The 23895-nt window shown below is 39.5% G+C and overlaps 1 protein-coding gene across 1 annotated transcript; it reads right to left on the bottom strand.

The window, feature by feature from the left end:
* Nucleotides 1–1879: 1879 nt before the first annotated feature.
* On the bottom strand, nt 1880–21720 carry LOC121398931. Its single transcript, XM_041578526.1, has 9 exons — nt 21473–21720; nt 17555–17884; nt 16093–16392; nt 13669–13770; nt 9905–10267; nt 7014–7322; nt 5855–6190; nt 3742–4047; nt 1880–2192 (listed from the first exon to the last, which is right to left on the bottom strand). The coding sequence occupies exons 1-9, from the start codon at nt 21519–21521 to the stop codon at nt 2170–2172; spliced, it is 2118 nt and encodes a 705-aa protein (XP_041434460.1). The 5' UTR covers nt 21522–21720; the 3' UTR covers nt 1880–2169.
* Nucleotides 21721–23895: the final 2175 nt, after the last annotated feature.

Genomic DNA, 23895 nt, shown 5'->3' with positions numbered 1-23895 from the left:
GCGCGCGCACCCTAGAGCAGACGGACGCGGCGGGCGTCCCTGCCGTTCCCCCACTATACCACCAGGGTAAGATTTCCTTACAGTTGCCTCTTCCCATCTCCTTTTCCAGAGCTCCCAATGTAGGTAAGTAAGGTGGAATGGAGCTGCTGGGTTTGACCAGAACATTTGGGATAAAAGTTTCATGGGGGATTTAGAGCTTAGGAGCCACAATAGTGGGTAATCCTCAAACAGTATATAAGAGGGTGCAGAAATGTTTAGAAAAGGTCTCTCACAGTTGCATGGAGGTATTTAACTATAGGTTGTACTGTATCATTTCTGAGAGCTCTGAAGGGTGTAAACGTATCATCAGTCAAAACATCTGGGAGTTTTTTAATGCCCCCTAGTGGCCACATTTGGAAATTGGAAAGATCAGTAAAATGTATTAAATTGGAGTTCCTCGAGAGTGGAAGGTTTAGAAAAAGGGAGTGGGAAGATTGGTACTTTATTTTTAATCATTACTTTAATTCTTTAATAAATTGTTCAGTGTAAAAACAAAAACTGGGTAAATAGGTTGTGCAAAATAAAAAATGTATCTAATATAGTTAAACTAACTATATATACATATATATATATATATACTGTATCTTCTTAGCAGCCAACTCCCTGGTTTAGAAGCAGGAGTATACAGTACCCCCTGCTGCTCCTCCAGGTTGAGCCAGAATGATTGCAGCCTGCCAGGTTACCTGAATATCGTTTCCTCTGTAATGTTCCTTAGTAACCACTTGTGATCCAGCAGGACTAGTGATATGATCCCTTTGTAAGCCATGTGTCAGCATTAGAGCCATTAGACTCCAGTTATGAACTGAGACAATTAAACAGTCAAATATTGACACTTACAAAGTTATACATGGTTATTTAGCATAACTCTTTAATATAATATTTCTGGATCCATCTTTACTTTGTGGAATCGCACAGACTAACCATCTGGTGACGTCCTTTTTGGCCATGAAACCACAAGGTTTATAAACTGACTGGACATGTCCAAATGATAAATGTACAAGGTACAAACTTTAGTTTTGGATTTGGTTCCTATAAGCAGCAGAGATCAGAGGTCAGGGCAGTGTTTTGTCTGTCTGTCTGTCTGTAGCACAACCAGGGATCTCTGCCAATACCTTTCAGAATAAGATAAATCTAAATCTAAATGTTCTTATTCCACATGGTTAAGAATGAATTGTTTTTCAGGGGAGGAACATAAAAGAACAATGTGCAATATCCTTATTGTACCCTTTTGGCAAACAAGAGAAATGTTTTTGGTGAGATATGTGGCAGGAACAGAGATTATTGAGGGATCACCAATGGCCCTGTCCTTCTCTCTATTAACTGCCCCAGGCTGGGGTGTCTCACTCTGCAGATGAATTCAGCTCCTTGGTCAGTCTTCTGGTCTGGGGAGAAGGTTAATTGTGTTTCACATGTAAATGTCTGATTCTCCTGCCTGTGGGATTTGGCCTCAGATACTTTATAGAGTCTGGTGTTTATTTGGGTCTTTGATTCGTCTTCTTTCTCCTTCTTCTTACATACTTGTGCTCTGTGACCCATCAGAATGGGCAGTTATGGCAAGTTCTGACTGGTCTCCTTTCTCCATGTTACTTATATCAGTAATTGATGATCCATTAGATATTGCAGGAGGCACGGCTTCTGACTGCTCTCCTTTTTTCTTTTTCAACAAGTTGGAAAATACTGCAGGACCTACTTTGGCAGGAGTTGCAGCCTCTGATTGGTCTCCTTTATCAATGTTACTTATATCAGCAATTGATGATCCATTACTTGTTGCAGGAGGCACAGATTCTGACTGCTCTCCATTCCTTTATTTAAACAAGTTGGAAAATACTGTAGAACCTACTTTGGCAGGCAGTGCAGCCTTTAATTGGTCTCCTTTCCCAGTTGTCAACTGGTCTTCGATCATTAAAACAACACATTGGTCAGACAGTGGAAAATCTGATTGGTCTCCTTTCCCCTTCCTGAACCAGTCTTTGGCCATTAAACCATCACATTGGTCAGACAGTGGGACTTCTGATTGGTCTCCTTCCCCGTTCCTGAACCAGCTGACAGTCAGGACATCAGGGAAATACCCAGAGATCTTACAGCTCAGTGTCACTTTCTTCTTACCCAGTGTAGGAACCAGGATCTCTCCTACTTGTGGTGCCAAGGAAAATCTGCCAATAAAATAGGGATATATTCACATAAATTGCATTCACTCTTATTGCATATTTGTATTTATTCACCTGCACTTGTACAGTAGCTCTGTACATTCAAACAACACATTATAAGGCTAATAAACCCTGCTGCACTGCTCAACCAAACTCCACCCAGTTGTTGCTGGACTACAAATACCAGAATAATGTAACATATAATGAAGGCTGGGGCATGCTGGGAGCTGTAGTCCAGCAATATCAGGGTTGTAAAGCAATATTACTCAATAAAACTTCCCCCAGCTCTCCAGGGCAGCAAAGAAATCCTCCAATGAGAATCCCAGCTGATGTGAGTAAATAATGCTCCATGTTGTTTGTTCTGCAACTGGAGTTGGAAACATTAAGGCCAGTTTCACTGAACAATTCTGTCCTTTATCCCCATGTCTCATTCCAGTGTCATATAATCAGTGTAGCGATGAGCTACATTTTTCACCATGAAAATGATGCCATAGACTTCAATGGGTGAAAAAAATTCTTGCACCGCCACATGCATCAAAAAATCATTTATCACCCATAGACTTGAATGCATTTTGACAAGTTTTTGCCTTTTCACCAACCTTTGGTAAAGCAAAATGGGTCAGATTCACCCATCACTAATAATCACCCCAAAATGGCACAATAATCTGTGTATGTAAGACAGGAGCTGACACAGGGTTGGGCATCAGCATTCTCATTGGTCAGCTCTTTTGCACCTATAATTGCATTTTTTGACAACTTCTGAAGCAAAACTAGGGAGTGCAGAGGTTTAGAGTTATGGGTTTACAAACCCTTTAATAAAACAGGGAAAAATGCGGTAATACTACATAAATAGAACTTTTGCAAGTTAAGTTAATGATTTATTTTGGTTTCAGAGCTATATAAGTTTTTATTAATTGACAATATAATGAAATATTTAACAACAGCACCACCTGTTGGTCAGTTCCAGTAACTGTACAGTCCAATTGATACACTTTCAGAAGGAAAACAGAGAAGTGTTTGGATGTTGCTCTGCTCAGGAAGGAGATGGGCCGGATCTCCTCTTTTGCCGCCCCTGGGCCACCTGGATCCTAGCACCCACCCACCCATGCGCGCCCACCCAACTGCGAGCACATGTGCTGGCCAGGTCCTAGTGCCTGCCGATGAACACGCTCATCTCCTTCCCCAGTGAGCATGTGGGCGCACGAGCGCCTGTGGCTCCCAATGACACTGTAGATGCGCCCCATAAATTTTGCCACCCTAGGCCCAGGCCTTTGTGGCCTCACCACAAATCCGGGCCTGGATGGGAAAGGGCATCTGAAACTTTTCTTTCTGAGCACAGCAACATCTGAACACTTCTTTGTCATCCCTTTGAAGGTATATCGACAGTTACTGACTAGCAGGTGATATGACAAACATTCATTATATTGGCATTATGAATTTTTCATAAAATCATGTCCAAGTGATTGAACTAACATTTTTAGGCTCTTTCCACAATGAAGAAACCCCCCACCTACATTATGTTCCTTCATTAAGCCTACCCCAGTTACCTACCCACCTGTTACCCACAGTTCCCTGGATTCAGGGGCTTCCATAGTCACATGGTTCCAGGTCACATGGAGTTTATATTCGGGATTGCTGAACTGATATCCAGGGAGGCTACAGACACTTGTGATATCATATGTCAGTTGATCTGTTTTGGTCACTGTGTCTGTTGGAGGCTGATTAAACTTTGCCTCTTTCTCCCCATGGCTCCAGTTGATGTGAAGATCTCGGGGGTAGAAGTTCCGTAGGGTGATGGAGAACTGAATTCTGCTGTTAGTGAGAAGATCCATTTGTACAGGATCCAGTAACACGGGTTTGGCTGGAGGAGGGAATATTGTGTCAATGAATAAAGTAATTAGAGAATGTGTTTAATCATACTTTATACTACCAGTTTTTTGAAAAGTCTACTGAATATTGAAAGGAAAATATATCATGAAAAAACAATGTGCAACTACAAATATTATTACTAGGCAGCAGATAAAGTGGAAGGAATCATTATTCTGGCTTGGCCATATTATAAAGGTGACACATACAGACAAAGGGGAGATAAAACGAATTCAAAATCCCACTCTGAAATTTAGTAAGGAATTTGAACTGATAATGGGCACAACTGACAGCGTGTAGCAAAGAAGAAGAGAGTCCCGTCATTTTTCGTCCGTCGGAGATCGGTCGTTTGGTCGATGGGACAGGTTAGAAAATTTCTGTCGGCTGCCGATAATATCTCTGCGTGTATTGCCGATCATATGATTATCAGTGGGAGACTGTCACCAGCTTTGTCTATCGTACGATTACTGTCAGGGGCAGAACATTGCTGATCTGTTCTTATTTGATCGGAATGGTAAAGACTTTGATCTGAATGGTTAGTGGAGGGTCGGGAGATGGGAAAGTCCGATCGTACGTTGATTCGTACGATCGGATCTTTGCGTCTATGGCCAGCTTTAGGGTGTTTTGTCACCTGAATAAAATGAGCTCCCATGCAGGCGACTAAACAGCAGCAAATACCAGTGACGTTCCTTCCTGAAAACCTGGTTATAATTGAACTTGCACCCAGTCCCTGCTTAGATTGTTTCTACTATAGCACCTGTGCACTATGTTGCTGCCTAAATCACTTCTATATATTATTACTTGACTCCTGCTACTAATCCTAAACACAGGCTCACTGGGAGGCATTCATCGTATTCTTTACTTAGTAACTACTCAATATACCCCTTATGAAATCCTATCCATAAGCCTATGATTTCTTTTCTGAATTTTTTATTTTTTATCAGGCAATTAATTAAATTACATTTGTGGTTTTCCTCTATTTCTAAAAAGCTCAAAAAAAAATTAGATGTATTAAGTGTAGAAACCATTAAAACCTCTAATTTAAAAATTCACCAAGTAAATGTTGTTGATGTCCAATAGATGTCAATGTGAGCTGCGCTGATCCTACTGGACAATTTTTAATCAATTCATTATTTTTTTTATTTTCACTAGGAATTGTCCAAAAACTCAAATTTTTAGAGGTTTTTAGAGGTATTCGTATTTTTTAGTGCAACGTTCAGCATTTTTTTTTCATCCCTGCTTTTTTCATTTGGATTTTTTAATAAATCTCATGACATTTGTGGTTTAGAGAAAGTGAGCATAGTCATGGTTTAAAAGACCTCTAAAACCACTAAAATGAGAATGTTGATAAATAAGCCTCTTTTTGTCTGGGACCTTGAACATTTTTGGGGGCTATGGAGAGACCCTTGTCAGAATCTGCTGAATCCATTAGAAATGTATAGTTCATGATTAGTGACGGGCGAACCTGGCCCATTTTGTTTCGCCAAAATTCTTGGGGCATCAAATAGTTTTTGTTCCACAACAATTTTTTCCCCCTTTGGAGTCTATGAGCATCATTTTTTCAGTGAAACTCTGCGAAAAATTTCACTCATCACTATTCAAGACTTCCATGGAATTATAAGATAAGAGAATGTTTGGGGTCACTAAAACACTGGAAACCCCATTTATGTCTGGATCATAGTGGCTGATTAAAAAATTAATAAATATATGATGATAGATGTGCTGCCAAAATAGGCAAATATTGCCTTTAAACTGAGGCTTTGAGAGAGAGAATCATAGAAAATATGAAAGAATAGACTTACCCAAGACATTGATGGTGCCAGTCCTTGTGTCTATGGGTCTGACTAGACTGGGATGTGTCACCCTGCAGATATATTCTGCCCCCTGGTCTCTCACTGAGGGGTAAATGAGGAGACAGGGGGTGTAACTGTAGGTGTTATCTGTCTGTTTGTTGGACCTTATATATGGGTGAGTATTGGGCACTTCTGTTAGTTCCTCACTCTCTGCCCCTTTCCTCAGCCACGTCACTGTCAGGGCATCAGGGAAATACTCGGAGATGTTGCACTGCAGGGTGCTTGGGCTGTTATGGAGAAACTTAGTGTCCTGTATTGGTTCCACAAATGGTTTCCAGGGAAATTCTGTAAAACAAATGATGTGCCATCTGTGCTGAGAATTCACTAAAAGGCAAATAAAGTTCCAACCATTTATCCAGGGGTGCAGGGGCGTAGGAACACTTCATGAGGTTATAGTGGTGCTCATGGCTCCAAGCCCTTTGTTTCTCATGAATATGAGTCCATGTATCTACAGTCAAGGCACAGACAAGTCACATATCAAGAGTCAGACCTAAATGCACCAGTTCTTAACCAATAGCTTGTGAGGGTAATGCCAGAAACATCTACAAACCACTGGCACTTTCATCAGTTTAGAACTGAACTCAAGGAGTAAAATGAACATTATTCTTCTTTTCACCATCCATCCTGGGCATAAAACCTCAGTCTGATGTTTTGTATTTGACATCAAGTCATGGAATGGAAATTCTTTATCAACTGAAAATGCAGCAATGAGCAAGTGCAACACTGAGTTTATGTTGCAGGGGAAGGGTATGAAAGAGAGTATTTTCTCCAGCTGCCCCTTCACTATCCCACAACAAATAGATGGAGCCCAAAGCAGTGATATCACTAATGTATCAACATTTATTTGTAGTTTATTTATACGCAGCACTTTACAGTTACATTCATAACTTGTAAGAGAGTTTTAGGCTGTGGGACTGAGTTTAATGATGTGAACAAAAGATCAAGTCTTTTAAAGGATACTAGACCCTTAGCTCGACTATCTCATGTAAAGGTCTTGAATCTCGAAAGACAGAATTTATTATAAAAAGGGTTGAGTTCTGGTTTTGGTCATGAGGGTGGTTGGACAAAAAGCCAATGGCTGAACAGATCTGCATGTCTTGTATCTCACCTGGATCCTTCACAGAGAACTCGCTGTATCCCGGTGCATCCAAGGATCCATGTTCCCAGGTCACAACTACTCGGAATTCCGGATCTTTATACTGGTCCCCACTAATTCTGGCCTCACTGCACACACTGAATGTGAGATCCAGATTCTCCTCATATTGTTCTCTGGATAATATTCTGCCTTGGGAATGTCCTGCCCCACAGGTCCATGTGATGGAGATATGTCTGGGGTAGAATCCCCGCAGGGTGAGAGAGTACAGGATCTCCCCAGACTCACACAGAGATGGGACCACTGATACCTGTGCTGGTTTGGCTGCAAAATAAACATAATAAGAACATGTATGTGAAGATTCTCATTCATCCAGGTCATGCTTTATATATATACATATATATATATAGATATATATATATATATATATATAGATATATGTATATATATATAGTAATAAGTTAAATCAACTGGACTTTTTTAAATTTTTCCTTGAAGACATTTCATTAGTCCTCCGACTGGCTTTCTCAATTCATAATAACTTGTACAAAAATATTTGTGGTTATATACCCTGGAATCTTACTCCAATCAGCATAATGTGTTTAGTAAAACCAGCACGGGGTGAGGGATCTGATGAAGATAAATAAGGTGCTGATGGTATTTGCATGATTGGAGCTATGAGGTGTTATTAAAGGGGACCTGTCACCCTAAGAAATAATTTCAAATTCTTTTCTATCATGTTAGTTGAGCAAAATAAATGTTACTTACACTGTATTTATTATTTAAATTTTGTTTCCTTCTGTCTTGGAATTATACAATCACAGCAAGCAGGCAGCAGCCATTTTGTGGACACTGTTATTAAGGGAAATTGTGTATCACCCCAAAATCTTGTGTATGCACCAGAATGGGGGACCTAATGTCCATGTGCAGTACCCTACACAATTATAGAGCCTGAGGAGGGAAGGGGGAATGTGGGGAGAGCAGTGACATGTAGGAAGTGCTGAATGGAAAGTGAAAGTAATTGACTGCCCCTCCTCTATGCCACGGGCATAGAGGCGGGGCAGGTAATATTTGATTGACAGTTTAGATATTTAAACACCTTTATAACAGGTATGGATGTTTTAATGAAAACAATTTTGGGGGTTTCATATTTAATTTGCAAAGGACTTTCATTATGCAGCTTTTTATGTGTAGGTGACAGGTCCACTTTAAACCTTTATTGAACCAGGGAGAGGTGCTAAACAGTATTGTATGTGGCAGACAATATTCAAACTCTATTCAAACTTGATTTTTCCCGTTTTCACATATATGGCTTCTTTAACACCTCTTTTGAACCTCCCCCCTGTACAGAATGTGAACTTGTCAGTCTTGAGACGTGTGTCCCTTTTCCTTTAGAGGTAGGTACACGGCTGAGTACTGACCAGAGGAGCTGACTCTCTCCATATGTTTGTGTAAAGGTTGTTTGGTTTCTCCCACATATAAGTCTGAAGACTCTTCACTGCACTGCAGACACCGTGTTACTCTTCTTGTGCTTTGCTATTGGGTGAACCAGATGTTGCCTCAGTGTATTGCTGGGTTCAAGGCAAACTGGAATGCAGCATTTAAGATCATTTTAAGTTTTTCAGACATCCCAGAAATACAGTATATGGAGTGGACGAAGATCTTGTATCTGTCCTGTTTTCCTCGTTCAATGGTAGTTTTGGAGTTTTTTCTCCTCCTCCTGGTTTTAACATAGGCCCAGCCTGGACACCCACACATCTTCAGGGACCCTCTGAGATGTTCCATCTCTTTCAACTTAGCCTTTGTGCTGATGGGGATCTTGTCTGCTCTGTGATGTAGAGTTTTGATGACCCTCAGTTTGTGATCTAGTGGATGGTGGGAGTCAAACAGCAGGTCCTGGTCTGTGTGGATAGGTTTTCTGTAGACTCTATTTCTAGCTGCCACATGCAATGCTGTTTTGGATGGTTAGATAACACCTCATAGTTCCATTCATGCTAATTCATTCAACACCTCATCTCCATGAGACCCCTCACCCCATGCTGGTTTTCCTAAACTAGATTATGCTGGTTGGAGTAAGATTCCAGGCTGTATAACCACAGATATTTTTATACAGGAAATTCTGAATTGAGAAACCAGTCGGATGATTAGTGAAAAAAGAAAATAAGCAAGTCTGGTGGATTTTATTACTTATTACTTTTTACTATAGATATAAGAACATCAAGTAACTAAATATTATTATTATATTATATTGTTCTGCACAGAGCAGATTTTTTTTCTTTTTTGCAAGATTGTGCAAAACAAAATATGTGCTATAAAGCTACATATTTGTCCAACATCTCAGAACTGAATGTCTCCCAGAGACCTGAACAGAAATTAGGTTTTCAATTTTGTTGATTCTGGCTCAAGCAAGCGTTACGTGTTCCTGTGGAACAAATCTAAGAACAGCAACAATAAAGAAACAATACATATAAAGAATCATTTTCCTTATTCATGACTCGCTTCATTGGCACAGAATCCACTGGTTAGCAGGGTGGCAAGAAAGGTAACTTTAACAGAACTCTCTGCACCAGTGTTGTGGATCATTGTGGACCACCCTCGCCCCCTGTAAAGGTGAGCATGGGGGGCAGTAGCACAAAAGCTGCCTCAGGGCAATGGTGGGGTAAGAATCACCAGTGATGTCTCTAGATACTTAAAAGTCTTATGATCAACAGTTTAAAGCTTGGGGAGCTGCCAGAAATAATGTTACTTAACATGGTTCTTTGGCAAATGAGACTCATGTTTCACAGATACTTGTCATCACCTTTTATTAATAAACTTAAGGTTTTTATTGATGAAGAATTCTCATTTACATCCAAGCAAACAGCTGTTCCTGTACACAATATGCCATATGAAATCACAGCACTTACCATAAATGTTTGTGCAATGGAATCTCTTCTCTGTAGTATTCCCAGCCCAGACCAACCTGCAGATAAGGGTCACGTCTCTGTGTTTCCCCACACGGGGTACAAATCTCAGGGAGGAGCAGTAGGTTTGCAGCCCCTCTTTCCTACAGGTGATCAAGTAGGAGTCACCCAACAGTTGTTCTGCTTCCCCTGAGTCCCGACACTGTGGTATCTCCCACTGGTCTCCTGACCTCTCTTCAATCCATTTGACCTGTGGGTCCCCCTTTGGGCAGTTACTGACCGTACAGTAAAGAGTGGCCTCTTCTCCATCCAACAACTTCTCTGGCCCCTTAATCTCACTCACTGTACAAGAACCCTGTAAGGATGCTGAAATATAGTTTTTGTAGTTATTGCATTTAGTATTGAAACAGAAGGATCAGAAAGATTAGGGGAAAGATGGGGAGGAGGGCTTAAAGGCTAAAGAGAGCCCCTATGTGCAGTAAATATAGTAGAGTTTTCTCATAATGGAAGGTATTCATATGCCTTGTAGAATTCCCTTAAAACAAAATATGAAAGGCCTTTTCCTAACAAATAATTGTGGGCAGATATATAATATAAAATATAAAATATTGGAACCAAACTTTGAAGGGTGGAACTTGGAGCATTGAAAGTGTATGAAAGTTCAGTGTAGGACTGGCCATACCAGGGATAAGTTTGATGTAGTTGTTCATCTTATATATATTACAGTATATGGGCAAACAATCCCTGTTTTGTTTAAAGGGTAAAGCATTTTTTAGTATCTTAAGGCACAGTCTAACTGACCTTAATATATTGATAATGGGTTGAGTGCAAAGGACCTTTTGTAGTCGTCTAATCAAATTCCAAAACTCAGTTTCTTTTGGGAGAAGCTCAGTCTCAACCTTTCAATAATTCCAAAGGCACAAGACAAGTTTGTCCTTTACTGCTTTCAGAGTTTAATATTGCATTGGAACTGTTTCTTTGTGCCTTTTCTGAAGTCTGACCAACAAAATACAACAGAAAATTTTTGCTTTTTTTGATGATATATTTCTGATAATTAAAGGACCAGTAACATTAAAAAAAAAAAAAAAATTGGTAGTATAGAACAAAAAAAAAACACAAGAACAAATTAAACTTTTAAGTCGCTTAGTCTTTATTAAGAAATAACTTACTGAAACCCCGCTTGCATTCTTCTTCAGAGAAGGTGATCCGGCGATCCATAATGCGGCGCTCGATTTCTCCTCCCTGCTTTCCTTATAGGAGATAGCCAGGGAGGAGAAATCGAGCACCGCATGATGGATCCTTGCCGTGTCGCCTTTTCTGAAGAGGAGCGGTAAGAGGAGTTTCGGTAAGTTATTTCTTAATAAAGACTTAGCGATTTAAAAGTTTAATATGTCTTTGTGGTTTTTTTTCATTCTATACTAACAAATAATTTTTGTTCCTGATCCTTTAAGAACCCTAAGCGTTAACTAAAAGTTGTGTTTGCGCTGCTAGAGGAGTTTACATCTTTTTCATGTTATGTCATGTCAAGGTGAATGTAATAAAAACTGAGATAATGAATAAATATGGCTCCTTATCTAATTCTCTTTTGAGAAGTCTACTACTGAAAACTCAAGAAGAACAGGCAATAAGGTGGCCATTCTGGCAGCGATAGAGAGGGGGACAGCAGTCAATGTTAGGGAAATAGGAGGAGAATTAATTGTGTCACAATTTACCTGTTACAAGGAAAATAAGTCACTTCTATACCTCATGCTTCAAAGTTTCATGTAGATAAATAATCTCAAGGAGTAAAAAATGGGCTCACCTTCCTTTAAACATTAAAGGGTGATTTTATTTAAAGCTTTAGTTTTAGACATTTATTTCATCTGGTTTCAGAAGGCCTTATTCTGCATGTTTTGCACAGGAAGGGCTTTTTGGCTCCTTTTAGCCCATCTCAGCCTAACCAGGCAAGGTTCTTGTCTTCACTACATCACAAGTCCTACCCACTCAGAAGCCATTTTCCAATTTCTAAATCTATCGGCAGCGAGAATCCAGAACCAATGTTAAGCTCCCTGGTCTCGGCTCTTGCTTCCGCCTTTAACAGCCGCCTTTCACCTCGGGAGGAGCCCTCAGCTAATTGGATGCCACCAGGTCTTATAAAGAGAGGAGCAAAGCTAAGGGTTCTGGACAAGCAGACGGGCACGATCGTTAGCAAAGTCTTTTGGGCAGAAGGTCTCAGTACAGGGGACAAACAGAAAGTGTAGTCGAAACCAGGCCGGGTCGGTGCAGGCAGGATACAAGCAGAGTCAGACAAACAAGGGTCAAAACCAGGATCTCAATCAAGAAGAGTCAGACAGGCACGGGTTGGAATACAGATAGCAGAATAGTCGGATAAAAGGCAGAGGTCGGAATCACAGAAGTCAGCAAAGTCAGGCAGGCAGGGTCAAAACAGGTATCAGAACACAGGATTTAGACAGGATAGCACCCGGGAACTCTCACAAGATGAACCTACAACGTCCAATGAGTTTGAAGGAGAAGTCCCTTTACCTTTTAAATTGCGTGATGAAATCATACGCCGGCAACATTGCGCACAGAAAAGAAGCAAGTGTGCGCCGCGGCAGGCGTCCCCACTAGACCACCAGGGTAAGTCCTCACACTAACAAGATGGGAATAGGCTGTCTGCAAGTTTGGAAATATGGCTTTGAACTATTAGGCTGTATCTGTGCTAGAAAACCTGTGGTTCTGGGTGTATAATTGGCCAAAGGGATAAAGGAGAGATTTTCATGTCTCTGCCCATAATGCCTTGTGTGAGAATTCAACTCTCATTTTTGGTATTAAGGCAGTGCTCCTGTATGTGGCACAAGGCAAGTAAATACCTTGTGTTTTCAGAAGGACTTATGCTGCATTCATTTGATATGGAACGGAAAAAAAGTCTAAAATTGCACTTCCAGTTAAGAGGCCAAGTTAAACTTGGGGGATTGAACTTTAGAGCTTTTAACGTGGCGGCACTAAAAAGATATTTTATTGAATGGATTTCTCCAAGCTCAAAAAGATCAATTCATCAATTTGGAAATAGAAAGTTTTCATGAAACTCCCGCTGATATTCTTTCTATATTACACCAGTGTGATGTTCCTAGTGACTTTAAAATCTTTTGTATAGAGATTCCATTTGTGTCTGAAAAAAACCTAGTTACTCCTCATGGATTTGATTATTCGCCAACTCCTTTTATGTCAGTCAAACTATTATTGGAGGCCTTGGATCATCTAAGATGCTACAGATCTAAACACAGTTTTTTGTTTAATGATCTAAAATTACAACGATGTTCTTTTTATGGAACGATAGTTGACTTTCCCTAAGTACTTTTAGTTATCCACTGGGCAAGGTTTATTTTGTTTTGTTTTATTTTTTATTATTGCTTAATTCCATAGTAGTGTTTTGCCTTTTCAAATCAGAAGGAATTCATGAGGCACATGAATAATTAACTTCTTTGAGAAGACTTTCACTGCATTTATATGAAGTATTCACATTTCATTCATTTTCACAATATTTTTCTATGCATTTGCAATATTGCTACGGTGATATTTGTTCATTTTTATGGCATACAGTTTGCTCTTCCAACAATATGATTGGTTTTTTCAGGTAACAAGGGGAATTTTGCTGTTTATATCCTGATGTCTCTAGACTTTCTGCAAAATTTCATAACCCTAGTGTGACCCAGTCCTGCTCAACATCAACTCACCCTGCATCACACGGGACTCAATGACTTTATGGGAACTGGGAATATAAATACCTTTTCTTCTCTGATTCCATATTATGGAGCCAATTACCAGCCCAACTAGTAACATCCCCACAGCAATACCACATGCCACGACTACAGAGCCGTTACTTTCATCTGTTGGAATAAAAGCAAATAGTGTCATTTGTATGTAACGCTTTAGTCCATTTTCACAACATCTCAGTAGCACTCAGACTAGTGTTGCATTCTCAGGACAGCGTAGTTCTACATTTAAACTATATCATTTTGCTAAACACTTAGGGATAAACTTAACAAAGCTCCAGTTCATGATAAAACCTGGTCGCAAATAAAAAACACGTCAACAAAAGTCTTGCGACTTTTTTCTTGCTAGCTTATGGAAAGGACGTTTTTTTTTCACAGAAAAAAAGTTGCATGTCAGCAAGAATCACATTGTTTTTCAATTAATTTTCAATAAATACTGATTATTCAAAGCTGAAAAGAATTGAATCATGAAAAAAACACAAGCTCAAACGTTGACAAATTTGTCTCCAACACATGGAGGCTTATTTATTGAAGGTCGAATGTTTGCAGTTTTCGAGGTTTTGGAAGCCACAACTAAACTCACATACCACGATTGTCAATGAATTTATCAAAAGTCACAATTATAAAAATTACAAATGAGATTGATTAAAAATGGACCAATAGCTCCCACTGACTTCTATAGGACCTTGAGAAGTTTTACTTAAGAGGTTTTCTTGGTTTTGACACTTGGGGGCACATTTAATAAGTTAAATCTTTCGACTTCGAATATCGAAGTCGAAGGATTTACCGCAATTCGTTCGATAGAGAGATCGAAGGAAAAATCGTTCGATCGAACGATTAAATCTTTTGAATTGAACGATTCGAAGGATTTTAATCCATAGATCAAACGATTTTCCTTCGATCAGAAATTGCTAGAAAGCATTGGTGCTCGGTAGGTTTTAGGTGGGCGAAGTAGGTGGTCGAATATTCGAACGATTTTTAGTTCAAATTGTTAAAATTGATTGATTTGAAGTCATAGTCGAAGGTCAAAGTAGCCAATTCGATGGTCAAAGTAGCCAAAAAAAATACTTTGAAATTGGAAGTATTTTTCATTCTAATCCTTCACTCGAGCTTAGTAAATGTGCCCCCTGATCTTGAAATCTTGAATTTGTACAGTTTTGGAGAAATAAAGGAAAATCACAAGTTGAAATAACTAATTTGATTGTTAGCAAATGGGCCCCTTAATGTAAGGATTGTAGAAAGATCCAGATATATGGAAGGGAACAAGCATTTATTTAAAGGAACAGTTCAGTGTAAAGATAAAAACTGGGTAAATAAATAGTCTGTGCAAAATAAATAATGTATCTAATATAGTTAGTTAGGCAAAAATATAATGTATAAAGGCTGGAGTGAGTGGATGTGTAACATAATAGCCAGAACACTACTTCCTGCTTTTCAGCTCTCTTGCTTTCCACTGATTGGTTACTAGGCAGTAACCAATGAGAGACTTGAGGGGGGGTCACATGGGACATAACTGTTGCTTTTGAATCTGAGCTGAATGCTGAGGATCAATTACAAACTCACTGAACAGAAATGTACCATGTCCCCCCCCCCCCTTATAGTCACTGACTAACTCAGAGTTATAGAGCTGAAAAGCAGGAAGTTGGATTCTGGCTGTTTTATTAGACATCTGTTCACTCCAGCCTTTATACATTATATTTTTGGCTAACTAACTATATTAGACACATTTTTTATTTTGCTATTTACCCAGTTTTTATTTTCACACTGAACTGTTCCTTTAAGACTATACTAGAAAGGACTATTAATCAAGGATCTCAGCTAACACATGACTTGTCAACCAAAATGTTTTCCTTCTTCTCTCATTTTCTTACTATAATTTTTTTCTCCCATTTTTCCCATATCACTTCTGTCTATAACCTCCTCCCCCCCCCATTATTACACTCCATGATTACTCTCTTCTTTTTTTCTATTCTCCTCTACTCTTCTTTCTCTTTTTCATATTCGCTTCTCCTGTTCTCCTTTATTCCTCATACTCCTTTCCCCTCTTCCTGCCTTTCTTATTCTTATATTTTCTTCATGTTCTCTTCATCTTACTGTTTTACTTTATCTACCTTTTGTTTGTTTTCTACTTATTCCCATATTTTCATCTAGTTATTCATTTTTACTTTACTCTTACCTTTTTTTCTAACTACTAAATATCTTCCAAAAACTGAAATTCCTAAGGCAGCAAAACTGGAAGCCCCCTTTTCCCTGCACCTCAATTCAAGTAAAAATCAGGGCAGTAGGTATTTTACAAGTGAGAAACAGATGAAGGACCTACAACAATGGCGAGCTGAACAGCTTTTGTTCAATTCTGTAGAATTTGTTGACACTGATTATTATTATTATTTACAGCCACGTGAATATGTAAGATATCACAAAGTTAATAAATGGTACCTTCATACTCCAGCTGGAAGTCTTCCTGGAGAGGCTGCTGGAGAGAGACATGTTGGACTCTGCAGGAGAAGTTATGCTCCATCTTCCCATCCATTGGGGGTAAAGTCACGGTGCTTGTCACTCTGTATGTGCCATCTGGGTTCCTCTCTGGTTTGCCCAACTCTGAGTTAGTGAGGGGCTCATTGTCGCTAAGCCAAATGATTCTGATATCCGCAGGGTAGAAACCATTGGCCATGCAAGTCAAAGTATTCTCCCTGTTATTCTGAATAACATTATTTTGGATATGGATCACTGGAGAAACTGGGAGAAATTTATACAATACATATTAATGTCTGTGCACCCAAAGATTTAAACTTATAAGAGAATGGTGGAGTCCAGTATTTATATATTTTCAAAATGGGACTACAAACAGCACCAACTAATCCCTGTTTCACTGCTTGGCTATAACTTTAATTGACCCTTGCCCTTACAATAAAAATTGTTTTTAGTTGCAGTCAAGCTTATCTTCATTCATGGGGTTCCCACCCTGACCTTCTGTCTATCAGATGAAATATTAGAGACCAAATAGATCCTACTACTTTTACTCTTGGGAAAAGAGCCTTACCAGATAGTTCCTTTTGCACAACTGGGAGTTATGGCTAGTAGATTTACTGTTTCTATTCCCTTCCCTAATATATTATTCTCAAGAAACCAGTAGATGATTTTGGCCAAGCATCATGGGAAGTCACTAGCACTCTGCAATCATGCACACCACGGGGCACATTTACTATGGGTCGACTATAGAGCGTTAATTAACCCTCGATATTCGACCATCAAAGTAAAATCCTTCGATTTAGAATATCGAAGTCGAAGGATTTACCGCATTTAAATCGATCGAACGATTAAATCCTTTGAATCGAACGATTCGAAGGATTTTAATCCATCGATGGAACGATTTTCCTTCGATCAGAAATTACTTAGAAAGCTTATGTGGAAAGTCCCCATAGACTAACATTGGTGCTCGGTAGGTTTTAGGTGGCGAAATAGGTAGTTAAAGTTTTTTTTAAAGAGACAGTACTTCGACTATCGAACGATTTTTAGTTTGAATTGAATTTAGTTGAATCGTTCAATTCGAAGTTGAAGTTGTAGTCGAAGGTCAAAGTAGCCAATTCAATTGTCGAAGTAGCCAAAAAAAACTTCGAAATTTGAATTTTTTTTCATTATAATCCTTCACTCGAGCTTAGTAAATGTGCCCCCAGGAATCATTGGTGTAGTTAAAAAACTCACATATTAATTCATAACTTGTTAAAAGTTGTACTACGTATATTGGTTACATTTTCTTTATAAATAATGAAGACAGGATGAAACCTAATTTTAGGCTCATATTCTTATATTCTGATGTTCCATGAATCATTTATTTAAAGATGATGCTAAATTCTCTCAAGAAGGCAAACCTTGCATTTTAGTGGAGAGAACCCCTTACCAAAGATCTCCAATAGCACATTCCTCTCCATTTTTTCTGGACTGTATATGATCAGACACTTGTAGATCCCTCTATCAGAGATGGTTATGTTGGCCAGAGACAAGGAGACATCCCCATTATTTGCTGCCTCTTTACTGAATGAAACTCTTGGGTTGATGGACAAACCTTTGTTATCATATCTAAGGATTTCCTTATCCTGAAAATACCAGAGGACAGCGAGGAGCAGTGGGTTTATGGGAGGTTTAGCCACTGAGAAGGTGCATCTGAGATGAGCTTCATTTCCCAAAAGAACATGTTGGGGAGAAGGAGCAGAAATCTCAAAAACAGACCCTACAGAATGGAAATTAAAAGCAGAATTAAATAAGCACATAAATGTGATTATTATTTTTTTTTTATTTTAGATTTTTTTTTTTAGTTTTACAGTTTGCTCAATGTATAAGGAAATCTGTTTTAAGAAGATGAGTATTAGCATGTAATTTGTGTGGGGGGGGGGGGGTAACCCTTAGAGATCTTTCTATGTGATATAACAATTGTGATATAAACAAATCTTCTCTTGGTTTGTCTCCCTATAGCCAATCACTTTGGCTGATCAACTCTTGACTCTCAGGGCAGTGCAAGTCTCTCAGAAGCTGTTGAACAGATATAAACAGTATCTTCTGACTCACTCCATGGAAATGCGCATCGCAACCCATGGATAAAGAAAAGGGTTTTAGGGTATTGGGAAGACTTGCCACTAAATTGCTTAGATATTGCTGTTACCAGGGCTGCCATCAGAATCACAGGGTACCTTGGGGGTCCCAGGTTCTCCATTAATAAGCCTATTTCCAATAAGCACTCATTAAAAAAAAAAAAAAGCCATAGGTCGGAGTGTATGTGTATAAAAACATTTAAAATGATATATTTTAAATGTTATATTGTATATTGTAAGCTCCTGTGTTAAGGAAGGCTCTTTAAATCTCTTGTATTAGGTGTCATTTGTAATGTTTGTGCAGTGTATACACCCATTTATTGTACATTGTTATTAAAACAATAATAATACCATTAAAACAAATGGTAGGATAAGTGCATTGCGGATAACCCCTAAATACATGGTAGGATTAATGCAATAACAATTGAATATAAAGTACTCCAATAACATACCTCCTAATACAGTAATTTAATTGCCACTACTATATATTGTACACCAGAACCCACATCATGCAATATACGGGCATATTTATCAAGGGTCGATTTTCGAATTCAATTAAACTTCGAAATTCCAATTCAAAAAGACCAACCGAAATTAAGTCAAAGTTTTTTTTGGTTCAATAAGTCAGTTTTCTAATCGTTTTTCGAATCATACGAAACAAAGGAATAGCGCATTCGATCTAAGTTTTTTCCCCAAAAAAACCTCGATTTTTCAAAGTCCACCAATTGACTCCAAATCAGTTCTAGGAGGTCCCCCAAAGGCTAAAACAGCAATTCGGCAGGTTTTAGATGGCGAATTTTTAAAAAGACAGTACATGATAAATTTTGATATTCAAATTTTTGAATTAATTTCAAATTCAAATCGAATTAAGACTATTTCCTAGTTGTAGTACACAAAAAATTGATTTTTTTCATTCAAAAATGTACCTCGACCAGTAGACAATATTGACCCTTTCCACTTTAATAGGCGAAATTATGTTATAAAGGAAGAGATAAATTAATGTGACTTCAAAAAACCCTGATAAGAGACGTTCCAGACAGAGACCAAAGCAAAGTACAAAGTCCCTGTTTGTGTGTCTGTCTATGAACTGACCTGAGCCAACTGATTCCCTCTATTATCCTCACTCTAAATTAACTGCTTCCTACTCCCTGAATTCTCTATTGGAAAAAGGAAAATATTACTAAAACCTTATTGGCATTTCCCAGTTTTATCAGTCGGTCGAAAAATTCTGTTAATGTGTTTTTCTAATTTTGCCAAAAAAACGTATTCATAATGCATCAGATGTTAAACTTTTCCATTAGAAGAGAAGTTTTATGAATATGAGAAAGTTTATAAATGAGAGAAACATTCCGATTGTGTCCTATGTCCCAGTTCAAACATTACCTCCCACATATAGAAGTGACATTACATGACGTGTCTAATAAGTGGCAAAGCTCACACAGTTGCACTCGTTTTGGGCAAATCATATGCAAATGTGTTAGAAACTGACCCCTTCCAACTGCAGTGACACTGGAATTAAGGGATAAAATGCTGCATTGTGGGAAAAACATGGCGATTGCACTCAAACTGATCCCTACAATATATTCTATACACAAGCAATGTGATGCCAACAGCTAAGAGTTTGCAGTTGGTTTTCATTGTTTCTCATCTGTTTTGGAAAGTATTTTGTTCTGAAGCCTTAAACTATGGAATCTGCTGTGCGGTTGCTTGGGTACCTTACCCTAGCAACTAGACATTTGTGTAACTGCCACTATGAATGAGGGAGAGAGAATGAACAGAAAGAGAAGCAGATACATGATAGTATCTTAAACAACACACAGACAGATCCATGTACAGACACACACACAGACACACACACACACAGAGACACACACACACACACACACACACACACAGACACACACACACACACACACACAGAGACACACACACACACACACAGACACACACACACACACAGAGACACACACACACACACACAGACACACAGACACACACATACACACAGACACACACACACACACAGACACACAGACACACACACACAGACACACACACACACACACACACACAGACACACACACACACACAGACACACACACACAGACACACACACACACACCAACACACACAGACACACACACAGACACACACACACACACAGACACACACACACACTGACACACTGACACACACACACAGACACACACACACACACACACACACACAGACACACACACACATACACACAGTTACACACAGACACAGACACACACACACATACACACACACAGACACACAGACACACACACACACACACACACACATACACACACAGACACACACACACACACACACACAGACACACACACATACACACAGACACACACACACAGACACACACACACAGACACACATACACACAGTTACACACACACAGACACAGACACACACAGACACACACACAGACACTAGGGCCAGAATGTTGTGTGTTATTTGCCTGTTGCTGTGATGTCTCCCTGGGGGGCACAGATAGTATTTTGGCACAGAATATACAGTCACATGTTCACTTAGGGGCAAATTTATTAAAGATCGAATATCGAGGGTTAATTAACCCTCGATATTCAATAGTCAAAGTAAAATCCTTCGACTTCGAATATCGAAGTCGAAGGATTTTGACCAAATCCTTCGACTTCGATCGAAATACTTTGATCGATCGATGTAAAAATCGTTTCGAAGGATTTTAATTCATCGATCGAACGATTTTTATTCAATAAAAAAAAACTATGAAATTTGTTGGGGAAGGTCCCCATAGGCTATAAAGCAATTCAGTAGCTTTTACTTGGCAAAGTAGGTAGTCGTTTTTTTTTAAAGAGACAGTACTTCGACTATCGAATAATCAAATGATTTTTAGCTCGAACCGTTCGATTCGTAGTCGAAGTTGTAGTCGAAGGTCGAAGTAGCCAATTCGATGGTTGAAGTAGCCAAAAAAATACTTCGAAATTCTAAGTTTTTTTATTTCGAATCGTTCACTCGAGCTTAGTAAATGGGCCCCTGACTGTACTTACAATAGTGACTGTACTTACTATACTTACTGCAATGCCCAGAGAGACACAGGGGAGAAACAGGAGACACAATGAGGAAGGGTCAGAAAATCATGCACTTACCTCCCACCCCTGAGTCAAACCCTAGAGCTCCCCCCAATAATCTTACAGTAAAGGGGAACTTACCCGCTGCTGTCGGCAGTAGAAGGATCAGGAGAAATATCCAAGAAGCCATAAGGGAAAGGACTCGCTGGTTCCACTGAGTTTCTGTCCTTTATCTACTAATTCATAGTCCAGTGTTGTCAGTGACTGTGAGGGAATCTATTGTGAAATGATTTTACTCTAGTTCTCTCCTCCATTGAGAAATTCCAACCTCTCACCCACATACTGGGCCAATAACTTGTTCCAACTGAGATGAGATACAGAAATCACAGTGAAAGCAGAAACTCTGCCCCTGCACTGCTTCATGCGACTCCACATACAGTACCATTGCAACTATGCAGCAGTAACCCATTCCCTCCCACAATGCCTTGTATTTTCTCTGCATAAAAGGGAACTATCGCAAAAATAAAAATGTAATATAAGCTTCAGCATACTTAAAGGAGAAGGAAAGCTACGGGGGCATTTTATTGCCAATAGATTAGCTGCAATAGTGCAAGCTAGAATGCTATATTTATTCTGTAGAATGTTTTACCATACCTGAGTAAAAAGCTCTAGAAACTCTGTTTGTTTAGGATAGGAGCTGCAGTATTAACATGGTGTGACATCACTTCCTGCCTGAGTCTCTCCCTGCTCTGGGCTCAGATTACAGTAGAGAAGGGAGGGGTGGGGGGAGAGGAGCAAACTGAGCATGCTCTTGCCCAGGGCAATGAGGTTTAAGCTGAAGGCAGGAAGTCTGATACAGAAGCCCATGAGTACACAATAGAAGGAAAGAAATGCAGTGTTTCTTTTGATAGTGGACTCAGAGCAGCATTACTTTGGGGGTTTACTGGTATATTTAGATGGACCTTTCTGATAAGGCTTACTTAGTTTTAACCTTTCCTTCTCCTTTAAAGAAGAAATGTTCTAAATACAATCAATTAAATATTCTGTATTGTTTCTGAAATAATCAAGTTTATCGTCACTATTCCTCTCTCAGCATCTGTTTCTCTTCATTCTCTCTTCATGCAGCAGTTGGGTGTCAGATATTCACTGACAGTTAGATCCAATATATCTTATAGGGGGCTTTAATGCCTAGCAGATGAATTAGAGCTCGCTCTAACTGATTCCAGTACAAACACAATCTAACAAAATAACTGCCTTTTGCACAAATCCTGCATGTAGAGAGACATGATGTCTGGTGAGTTTAATAGAGTGAACTCTAATACATCTGCTAGGAAAGGAGCCCCCCTATAAGATATATTGGATCTAACTGTCAGTGAATATCTGACACCCAACTGCTGCATGAAGAGAGAATGAAGAGAAACAGATGCTGAGAGAGGAATAGTGACGATAAACTTGATTATTTCAGAAATGATACAGAATTTTTAATTTAGAAAGTTTCTTATTTCAGTATGAGGAAACTTCTATTAAATGATCATTTTTGCGATAGTTCCCATTTAACAACCCTAACAAGAATTAGAGTGTCAAAACCATGCAAGGCATTGTGGGGCATCTTGGTCAGGTGATGTCTGAATGCTGCTATATCAGGGGGTGCCCAGACTCGGCCATTCTCTGGTCTACTCCAGCCTCCTGATATCTGTCATGAGATCTTCCTTAATAAAAATTGTGTACAGTCTACCGCTTGGTGCAAACTACAAGAAAAACTAACAGTAAACTATGGTGGTAAAAATGCTGTTACTGTTTTCCAATTAAAAACACTCAGCAGCCTTCCCTTCATTATCAGCCCATTCTGAACCTTATTTCTGCATTGGGTTTGTATCTTATGAATGGCATTAAGGAACTAGAGACCTTTGAGTCAACTGGAATCTAATGGACTTAGTGTAGGACAACACGGATGTTTTGGGCAAGATCTGCGTCTGCATCCAACAGTCGTGTTGAGTCGGATCAACGCTGCAACTTCATCCGACATTTCTATCTCTTACTTTATTTCCGTCATATGCGACTTTTCACAGGCGTTTTGCTGCAGTGCGTCGGATTGTGCCGAAAACGTCCGAATAGTCCGACCCTGAGATCAGAGATGGGCAGTAAATAGTCTGTACAGGCTGCTGCTCAGTCATCTGGAGAGCGATTTGCTTTGTTTCTTCTTTTCTCGCACTCTCTGCTGCTGATCAGTAACAATTACTATCAGTGTCGGACTGGCCCGGTGAGACACTGGGAAAAAACCCCTGCGCCGCACAGCTTATCTCCTCATGCGCGCCCTACTGCCACCACTTACACATGCGCACCCAGCCGTTCCTTAGTGTTCAGCGCATCACATTAGGGGAGCGGGGGTGGCTGGAGGGGGCCCTGGACAGCAGTTCCGGTGGGCCCCAACCCCCCCCCCCCAGTCCAACCCTGGTTACTATGAGGACAAATGTACGGAGGCCAGGCGAGATGAAATTTTTATTATGTGCTGTATGGGAACTTTCTGTAACTCAGGAACATGAATTCCAGGGCTCAGTAACTGA

The sequence above is a fragment of the Xenopus laevis genome, chromosome 9_10S, assembly GCF_017654675.1.
Source record: "Xenopus laevis strain J_2021 chromosome 9_10S, Xenopus_laevis_v10.1, whole genome shotgun sequence".
Lineage (NCBI taxonomy): Eukaryota > Metazoa > Chordata > Amphibia > Anura > Pipidae > Xenopus > Xenopus laevis.
Note: the sequence above shows the minus strand (reverse complement) of the source record. Positions and strands in the feature narration are given on the sequence as shown.

Coding starts and splice junctions, on each gene's coding strand:
- LOC121398931 (XM_041578526.1), bottom strand. CDS start 21,521: ATGGCTTCTTGGATATTTCTCCTGATCCTTCTACTGCCGACAGCAGCG. Junction 13,771..16,092: donor CTTCCAGCTGGAGTATGAAG/GTACCATTTATT, acceptor TTATTCCAACAG/ATGAAAGTAACGGCTCTGTA. Junction 10,268..13,668: donor ATGGAATCAGAGAAGAAAAG/GTATTTATATTC, acceptor ACTATATTTCAG/CATCCTTACAGGGTTCTTGT.